Source organism: Octopus sinensis, linkage group LG7 (assembly GCF_006345805.1).
Source record: "Octopus sinensis linkage group LG7, ASM634580v1, whole genome shotgun sequence".
In the NCBI taxonomy this organism is placed as follows: Eukaryota; Metazoa; Mollusca; class Cephalopoda; order Octopoda; family Octopodidae; genus Octopus; species Octopus sinensis.
This window is the reverse complement of record NC_043003.1, coordinates 71,624,606-71,635,759: the sequence shown is the minus strand read 5'-3', so window position 1 is coordinate 71,635,759 and position 11,154 is coordinate 71,624,606. Positions and strand designations below refer to the sequence as shown.

Genomic DNA, 11,154 nt, shown 5'->3' with positions numbered 1-11,154 from the left:
TATATATTTATATATATATTTATATATATATTTATATATATATATTTATTATATATATATTTATATATATATTTTTATATATATATTTATATATATATATTTATATATATATATTTATATATATATTTATATATATAATTTATATATTTTATATATATATATATATATATTATATATATATATTATATATATTTATATATATATATTTATTATATATATATATATTTATATATATATATTTATATTTATATATATATATTTATATATATATATATTTATATTTATATATATATATTTATATTTATATATATATATATTTATATATATATTTATATTTTATATATATATTTATATTTATATATATATATTATATATATATATATATTATATATATATATATATTTATATATATATTTATATATATATATTTATATATATTTTTATATATATATATTTATATATATATATATATTTATATATATATATTTATATATATATTATATATATTTATATATATATATATATATATTTATATATATATATTTATATATATATATTTATATATATATATTTATATTATATATATATTTATATATATATATTTATATATATATATATTTATATATTATATATATATATATATATTTATAATGAGAGGATTTGCATCCCCAACCAAGAATTTTTGATGTAACACATGTCCTTGTGGAAGCTGTTGTGCGCGGCTGAAGAAGGCCACAGACATAAATTATGCATTGTTATAAATCTGTCTAATAAAGGCCCGAAACATATGTACCGCTGAATCCTTGGCATCATGTTTTTATTTTGATCAATATATATATATATATATATATATATATATATATAAAAGTAGAAATATTAAATTCCTAAATATCTCAGAGAGATATAAGCAGTGGTGGAACGATAGAGCAGTTGTATACTGTCAACTTAACATGACAGTCCCATAAAAGGAATCACACCACCGCTATTTAGCCCTAGGAAGCATCAATGCTTCCTGTTGGCTTTGACACATTTCCTGTGTCCTTATGTTTACAAAGGAGAGACAAGCACCCCCAACAGCTAGGCCTGCATCCAGAGACATGTTTCTGAGTCTTGCTCCTCATCAGTCTGGATTTGCATGGCCTTGCTAGCTGAAGATACCTGTCTAGAATTTATAAACATAGATATATATTTTCAGTGAAGTATATTCACTGATTACCAAAAATAAAAATATTAAATTTCTAAATATCTCAGAGAGATGTAAGCAGTGGTGGAAATGTGTCAAAGCTGACAGGAAGCATTGATGCTTCCTAGGGCTAAACAGTGGTGTTCTGATTCCCATTATTGGACTGTCACTTTAAGTTGACAGTATACAACTGCTCTCTCTCTCTCTCTCTCTATCGATCTATCTATCTATCTATCTTTCTATCTATCTATCTATCTATCTATCTATCTATCTATCTATCTATCTATCTATATATATATATATATAATATATATATATATATAACAAATGAAAGACAGAAAATGGAATATACGAGAATATATTATTAATCACAACAATTGTTTCGACACACCTGGCTGCTTGGTAAGAAGTTTGCTTCCCAACCACATGGTTCTGGGTTCAGTCCCACTATGTGGTACCTTCGGCAGACCAAAGCCTTGTGAGTGGATTTGGTAGACAGAATTGAAAGATGCCAGTTGTATATATATATATATATATATATATATATATATATATATATATATATATATATATATGTATATGTGTGTGTGTATTTGTCTCTTCTCACTACTTGAAAACTGGTGTTCATGTGTTTATGTCCCCATAACTTAGTGGTTCAGCATAAGAGACTGAAAGAATAAATACAAGGCTTAACAATTGTTGTGATGAATAATATATTCTCTTATATTCCATCCTCTGTCTTTCATTTGTTATTTACCTAACGATTACTCTGAAAGTGACCGTGCTTTACCAGTAAGCTACCGAGTGTAAACCATTTGTTTTATCATCCATTATACACACACACACATATATATATACACAGAGTGTGTGTATGTCATCATCAATCATATAAAAATATTTAGATTCTAAAATTAACATACACCTTTGAAATGGCATTAGATTAGAATAATGATGAAGGCTATGGAAACCTGGTTGGCTTCCTGGAATTCTGGTGGGCACATGAGCAAGATTGAGTACATTCTCACCAAAAAGTAGGAAAGATCAATGGCTGTAAATGCAAAGTTCTTCCTTAGTAAATAATGTACACCCCTGTATAGATTGGTAGTTTGTGATTTCAGGTTTAGTGCTGGAAGGACTCAGAAATATAAACCAGTCTGGAAAATGAATAGTCAGATTTAAAGAAGTTCTAATTAAAGCATTTGATGAGGAGGACAAGGAGATACAGATGTATAATTAAAGGACAGCTGGAAGGTCTTATGGGATAAATTACAGACTAGAACTATAGCTGGTGCAAAATATCAGCCAAAGCAAGGGTAATGTGGTGGTGGAACAGTGAGGTAGACAGGGCCATAAAAGCAAAGATACAGACTTGGAAGCATTGGAAAACTGCAGGTAATAGAAAATTACACTAGGTTGCTAGAAGAGAAACTAGGCAACATGTCTCTTTAGCAAGGAATGAAGCAAAAAGTAAAACAATTTACAAAGGTTCTATAGTGTGAGAACTAGAGGCAATGTGGTGTTCTAGATTGCATCAAATAAAATCAAGGTGTTGTAGGAAAGAAGTAGTGTTGGATGCACCACTTGGGATATACAATACATAAATACTCAAATCAAATCTATTTCAGCTGATTTCTTATTTAGCTGTAGAGTTAAGAATTTCACTCCCCAACTATATCGGTTTGGATTCAGTCCCACTGCATAACACCTTAAGTATATGTCTTCTATAGACTTGTCAGTAGATTTGGTAAACAGGAACTGAAAGAAGCACAATGTTAATTTAAAATTTTGGCACAAGGCCAGTAATTTTAGGGGAGAAAGTTGATTGCAATGACCCTAGTGGTCAGCTGGTACTTATTTTATCAAACCCAAAAAAGATAAAAGCAAAGTTGACCTCGACAGAATTTGAACTCAGAACATAAAGACAGATTAAATACTGCTAAACATTTCACTTGGCATGCTAACAATTCTGCCAGCTCGCTGCCTTCAAAGAAGCCCATTATTAAGAAATAAACATATTTGCTTGGTTGAATAAATAAATAATTATATATATATATATATATATAAGGCACAGAAGTGGCTGTGTGGTAAGAAGCTTGCTTCCCAACCACATACTACATGGTTCCGAGTCCAGTCCCACCGTGTGGTGTCTTCTACTATAGCCTCAGAACAACCTAAGCCTTGTGAGTGGATTTAATAAACAGAAACTGAAAGAAGCCCACCGTATGTGTGTTTGTGTGCATGTATTTGTGTGTCCCTCCACCATTACTTGAGAACCGATGTTGGTGTGTTTTTGTCCCCAATACTTAGCAGTCCGGCAAAAGTAAACGATAGAATAAGTACTAAATTTATACAAAGAATAAGTTCTGGGGTCAATTCGTTTGACTAAAAGTGGTGCTCCAGCATGGCCACAGTCAAAATGACTGAAACAAGTAAAAAAGTAAAGAGCATATATATATATATATAAGTAAATAAATGGAGTTGAACGCAGATGCTATTCAAATTCTTTTACTTCGACATATGTTTCGAAGACAACATTGGTTTTATTCCAAAGGAATAAACGGTGTAAAATGTAATCTTTTTATCAGGAAAGAAAGAGAGCCTATCTCAACATCAAGACATTATAACAATTACAATGACTGCATAATGTTGTCTTCGAAACATATGTCGAAAGTAAAAGAATTTGAATAGCATCTGCGTCCAACTCCATTTATTTACTTATACTACACAAATTACTGCATATTAACCTGGAGTTTCTACCTTTGAATAGGTCGCTTCATCCTTGTTATTTGCATGAATTTTGCAACCCTGGTAACTGTTTATTGAATTTTCCATGTTAACGGTAAACAAAAAGTAATTCATCCTGCAAAGCAAGTGACCTGATCTGAGATTGTGTGCTGAAACGAAAACAATTACAGCATGGAAGGTGTTTATAAGCCATTTAAAAACACAGAAAAACTGTTAGATTCACTTCAACATTTAAATTTAATTTGCCAAAATATTTTCGTCACTTTGAGACTGTGACCTGTTCACTAACAAAATTCCATGCTGCATATATATATGTAATTATATATGGGGTGGAGTGCTTCTTTGTGTCTTCTTGTCATGACATTGCATGATAGCTGCAAACAAGCATCACTGTAATACAAACAGTGTCCTTTATTTCCAGTTTCTTTTCTGTGAAAATATGTCCAGGAATCATCATCATCATCATCATCGTTTAACCTCCGCTTTCCATGCTAGCATGAGTTGGACGATTTTGACTGAGGGCTGGCGAACCAGACGGCTGCACCAGGCTCCAATCTTGATCTGGCAGAGTTTCTACAGCTGGATGCCCTTCCTAACGCCAACCACTCCGAGAGTGTAGTAGGTGCTTTTTATGTGCCAGTGACATGGGGCCAGTCAGGCGGTACTGGCAATGACCTTGCTTGAATCTTTTTACACATGCCACCGGCACAGGTGCCAGTAAGATGACGTTGGTAATGATCACGCTCGAATGGTGCCCTTTCACATGCCACCGGCACAGAGCTAGTTGGCTGCTCTGGCAACAATCATGCTCGGATGGTGCTCTTGGCACCCTACTAGCACAGGCACAAGTGCCAGTAAGGCGACGCTGGTAATGATCACACTCAAATGGTGCCCTTTTATGTGCCACTGGTACGGAATGAGGAAGTATTATCTTACCCGATAATAAGTGAGATTTACTGACAGGAATGTTGTCTGACTGTAGAATATCTGCTTTAATAAATTTCTTCTGACCCATGCAAGCATGGAATATTGGACATTAAAATGATAGTGGTGATTATTATTGACTAGAAATGTAGCAACTATGTAAGTGGTGAGCTATTAACACTCCTCTGATTTGCATGTCCAAAGCTAGTAATTTGAGAACAGAGTAGAATGAATGGCATAATTATGGAATAGTGAAAGCACAAGTTCCACTGAAATGGACATGTTGCAAAGTTTGCATTCAACATACAGACTCATGCAATTGTTGAATGGTACCCAGCAGATTAGAAGGGACCACTTGGAAGACCTCTAAGACAATGGGAAAATGAAATAGTTAAATAATTTGGGTCTAAATAGACTGGATGGGTGCAATCAAGGGAAGAATAGACATACAAGATGACCAGCTGTGTATCAGGACATCTGATAGTCTGATCAAAAAAGAAAAGTGAATACAAATTAAAGTTGTTTATACTACAATTTCAGCAGAACTTCCTAGAGAAGTAATTATTCTAATTATTTCCTTCCTGAATTTTTAAGTTTTGGTTTTTAATTTATGCCAGATTAAACATGACCATTTAGTACTAATTATCTGAGATAGATAATATTAGTAAAATATAGGTTGCTATGTGTAGTTTCTTATAATGGAAATTATTCCAAATGCAACACAAACTTTTTGTGTTTAATTTTCTTTGACATATAAGATACTTGAACAAATATTGCTGTAAACCTGAGATTAAAAACAACCTTAATGAAAATTTTAATGTACAGAGTTAGATTATTCTAAAAGAAGCATTAATAAAAGTCTGACTGTGGGTTTTGCTTTTTACTGGAATTACAGATACAAGAAATTGATATTGATGATTCAGGAGCACAACTAAAACTAACACAATGAAGATTATTATGCTTCTTAACTTGGGGGTTGTGTTAGAACAGTGAATACTACATTATCTACCTTCAGGGAGTCTCTCATAAGGACTCATACACCACAAGTAAATAATGCAGTATCCAAATTAAGATTATTTTTTCAATAGTAATATTACTTCTGTTTCTTCCAATTTTATGTTCTGAGTTCCAACTCTGCTGAGGTCAACTTTGTCTTTCACCCTTCCAGGGTTGATGAAATAAATACCAGTTGAGCACTGGAGTTGATGAAATCAACTAACCACCTTATACCTATAGTAGAAAGGATTATTATTATTTCAGGTGGCAAGCTAGCAGAGTTGTTAGCACTCTATATATAATCATATAACCCCCTTCCCCAAAATTGCTGGCCTTGTGCCAAAACTTGAAACCATTATTATTATTATTATTATTATTGTTTTTTCCTTCTTTCTTCAAATTTTCTTCCGTTTCTCGCCGAGTGTTTTCCATACACCTAGGGCAGAGAAGGGCATTGTATGCATTCCCAGATTACACGTGCAAATTCACAGATAACATATGTATTTAAAAATTAATAAATAAATAAATTCATGGATGGATGTTATTTTCACAGCAATAGTGCTCTTCTCAGTACATGAGCCGTTCCAGTTAATACGATTTTTTGCACTTCCTGTAGGGATGGTAAGCCTGGAATCATTTTCAAATAGGTTTCAGTGCCTTTTTTTATCATTCCTAGAGATCCTACAATCTCTGGTACTGTAGTCGCCTTGAGATGCCACATCTTTTCAATTTCCATTAGCAGGTCTTTATATTTACTTTATTATTATTATTATCATCATCACCATCATCAGGTGGCAAGCTGATGGAATTGTTAGCACGTCAAACAAAATGCTTAACAGCATTTCTTCTGTCTCTTTACATCCTGAGTTCAGATGATACTGAGGTCATCTTTGCTAGGGGGTCATAAAATAAAAACTTGTTGAGCTCTGGGGTCGATGTAATTCACTTCCCCCTCCTTTCAAAATTGCTGGCCTTGAACCTATAGTGGACAGAATTATTATTAATATTATTCAGAGTCGTATTTGCTTTGCAAGTGATTTGACCTGGGACAGTATCTTTCTCTTTTTGTCTTTTTTTTCTTGTTTTATTCATTGGCCTATGACCATACTTGGGCACCACTCTGAAGAGTTTTAGTTGAACAAATCAACCCCAGTTCTTATTTTCTATGTCTGGTACTTATTCTATTGATCTCTTTTGTTCAACCACTAAGTTTGCTAAAGCAGGATGGCTCAAACACAAAGACACATCAAACATACACATACACACACACACAGAGTTTCCTTCTACCAAATGAATTCACAAAGCATTGGTTGGCCTGGAGCTATAGAAGACACTTGCTCCAGGTGTCATGTTGTGAGACTGAACCCAAAACCACATGGTTGCAATATTAACTTCTTAACCACAAAGCCATACCTATTAAAACTGAAGCATTTACCTTGTGGAAGAGCCATTCTACTTATCTAAGAAAGCACAAAAGTGCATGAAGGTATTTTTTTTTAATTTTATAATATGGATACGTTTCAGCCACACATACTTGACCTGGTCACTGAAACAGTTACACTGCAGGTCTTTTGGAACTGTCTCGTGTCCAGGTCATTATGCTACGAAGATTTTAATAACTCAAGAAATATACATAAAGTGATTTCTTTTAAAGATTTTTTGTGCATATTAGACCAAAATGACAGTTCCACAATGTAATTTTTATTATTATTTTAATTTTGATTAATCATTCTTGTATTGGTAGTTAAATTAAATATGACTAAAGTTGGACTTTAGTTCATTTTGTACATTCCCCCCACCCCCCAAAAAAGCTATGATAAAATTTTCAAGGTTTTCATATATTTACATATTAACTAATTATTACTATAGATATAACACAGTGGTTCTCATGTCTGCTAAGAATTAGAAAGGACCGAGTTTAGAAACCTGTTAAAAAATATATTTGTTCTTAAAGCAGAATTTTCTAAAAATAGCCAAGCTACAAAACACAGTGGGGGATATTAAACAGTGACAGACTTGCTGCTGCTGTTGTTGCTGCTGCTAGTTGGAGGTTTATTTCTATCAGTGGTGATTGTCTGTACATTATCAATTTTCCAGACACTGACATCTGCTACCTACCTATCTGAAGGACAAGTAAAGTCGTCCCCTAATTAATTGTCTGCATTTCTTAAAGAAATATTTCTTCCAATTTTGCATTGTGTCTCACATCATCTTTAATTACATATTTTAATTAAGGATGTTAAGCATTAATTCAAAATTAAATTTTCATCCTTATTAAGTCGGATAATTTCAGATTTGTAATTTATTTTACTAGAGCCCTATTTAATGTGTCCGTATTTATGTATGTATATGTGTATACATACATATATGCATACAGACAAACAGATAAACACATGCACACTCACACTCGCACACACACACACACAAACACACACACTCACACAAACACACATGTGTGAACACACACACACACACACACACACATGGATATATGTACAATCATAGATGCATATATACATATGTGTGTGTGTGTGTGTTTCTTTTTAGATGAGTGTGTATATTTGTGTATAAATGTATGTATATGCATGTGTATATATTATAGGTGTGTGTATAAAATGTACAATCCTGTATATGTGCTGCTGTGAGTTTGGACTGAGATAGTTGCCGGGGCTTTTTTCTCTCACTCAACCAAATGTTCTCACTTGTGATAAAACTGCTTCATAAGACACAAGTGAAAATCTAGTCAATAAAGGGAGTCAACACTACCTGTGGCAGCAGCAGCAGCAGCTGCTGCTGCTGTTGCTGCTGCAATTGTTACTATTGCTGATGCTGATGTTACATCTCCTTTCCAACTCAGTGCTTGCTATATACGTCTTTGGGTTCCTCCCTGGCATGCAACATCTAGTTTTACATTGAACACAACAAGATGGATGGGAGAAATCAGATTTACTTGACTAGTTAACTTTTCTTGTTGTTGTTGCTGTTGCTATCAGGAGGCTATGACTCAAATGTGACACTGCATGTATTGCAGTGTCTTTGCTAGCTATATGCAAGCTGCATGTGTGCTTGTGTGTGTGTGTGTGCTTAGTTTACAAAGGCCTGTATGTGAATGATGTTATATAATTCAGCTATAGGTTTATCAGATGGTCGCCGCGAAGATTAAGTACCTAAACTGCATGAACTGTGGTTGTTATTGTCATTGTGATGGTGGTGGTTGCTGTACGTGCCTGTTAGTTTACATCTTTACTGATCATTGTCGCTGTTGATTACTGCTGTCCAACAACTACAAAAATCTCCGCTGTTATGCTTAGTGGTCATTTGTCTGACCAAAAGTCCAACAGGATACTTATCAACAACTACCAATATTATTCCATCACCCCTTGTTGCAGCAGATGGTTTCTTTGTTTTTTATGCTAAATATAATTATTATCACTACTTGTTGTTGTGGTCACCACGCTGCCCCACGTCGCTATTTCCTGCCTGAGAGGTCGGGCTGCACTTTGGTGCAAGGGGGTATGTGAACGTAGAGATAGTTCCATTACTATGACAGCTCCCAATGAGGTTTGTGAGTATGTTATAAGAAGACCAAGGTAAGATTCTTTAACTTGTCTACCTCTACTTTTCTTTACATCACGCTTGTAATTTTTACCAATTCCCTCCTTTCACTATGCATCAGTTAATTATTTCACTGTATATATATATATATTTATATGTGTATATATATATATATTTATATATATATATATATATATATATATATATATATATAATTCTTCACTAATATTCATCCTGCTCATGATTTTATGTGTATTTTTTGTCTTTGTATTTTATCATTTTAATGAGTTTTTTTAAAAATAGGATTGTATATAAAAAAATGTATTTGCTGCAAAATTATTTAACTTTGATGGTTTTGACATTCTAATTTGTAAAATGTGAAGAAAAAATATCTTAAAATCATATCAAGTTTGCAGTTTAAAAACTATTTGAATGAAATGTACAGAGATTAATTTTAAATTGGAATATGATGAAACATATATATGAAAAAAAAAAAAGTATTTTAAATTATTCTAAACTATTATTCATATAATTTATAGTGTTTTCTTATGCAGAAATATATATATATATTTATTGTATATATATATATATATATACTATTATTGTTGTTGTTATTATTGTAACCACTACTACTATTAGGGTGGTGAGCTGGCAGAATCATTAGCATGCAGGACAGAATACTTGGTAGAATTTCTTCCGGCTTTATGTTCTGTGTTCAAATGCTGCTGAGGTCAACTTTACCTTTCATCCTTTCAGAGTTGATAAAATAAGTATCTGTCAAGCAGTGAGGTTGATAATATCGACTTCACCTTTCATCCTTTCGGGGTCGATAAATTAAGTACCAGTTACGCACTGGGGTCGATGTAATCGACTTAATCCCTTTGTTTGTCCTTGTTTGTCCCCTCTGTGTTTAGCCCCTTGCGGGTAGTAAAGAAATAAATATCGACTTGTGCTTTTCCCTAAAATTGCTGACCTCATGTCAAAATTTGATGCCATTATTTTTATTATTATTATTAGTAGTAGTAGTGGTAGTATTCTTTATTAAAACATTGAATTACTATACCTATTATATTAAATGATTGGAAACTTTTACCTTGTTAAATTTCCTGTTTATTTCTACAAAAACAACTCACAAGTATTGCTATTGTTAAAGCGAATATATGTTTTAAAATTCATGTGCTGTAGTGGGATCTGTTGAAAATCGATTGCTCTATACAAGACAAAGTATTCAACTTTCATTTCATCTTTAAACACTCATTTACTCGGTTACAGTTTTATTTCCTGATTTTCACTTCATATTTTTGCTGTTCTATCTCTTGACCACAACAGACAATTGTAAACCATGAGATTCATATATATATTTCATACTTGATATTTGATATATTTTCCAAAAATAATTTATTCCTTGTGCAGTCCCCCTGAAAATGCACTTTATAGTAATTTTTTTCTACTTGTTTTAACTTTTTCTGCTGGCTTTAATGATATTTAAAAGGTTTAGAAAGAACAAGGTATCTTATCTTCCTAAATATTTTTCATTTTATTTATCCTATTTCAACATGTATTAACTGTGTTAATTGTAATTTGAGGGTTATATATATCTATTAAGTATGGAACTGTTATAGAGTGGTTGACTGTAGATAATTGCTAATGTTTTGAAACAGCCATTTTTATCATTTGTGATGATCAGCTTTCTCATTAATAGAAGTTTGTACCTATATTCAATGATATAAGAAACTTTGAATGATTGATCA

General features: G+C 32.5%; 1 protein-coding gene across 3 annotated transcripts in view; it reads left to right on the top strand.

The window, feature by feature from the left end:
• LOC115213902 (caspase-3) overlaps nt 1–11,154 on the top strand; it is a 296,363-nt gene that overhangs the window by 86,012 nt on the left and 199,197 nt on the right. The window contains exon 1 of one of the 3 annotated variants that reach the window (XM_029782881.2): nt 8,614–9,438. The exons of the other annotated variants lie outside the window; for them this stretch is intronic. Coding sequence (XP_029638741.1) covers nt 9,392–9,438 — 47 coding nt within the window. The 5' untranslated portion in view covers nt 8,614–9,391. Of the gene's footprint in view, nt 1–8,613; nt 9,439–11,154 lie in introns of those variants that run through there. 3 annotated transcript variants of the gene reach the window in all.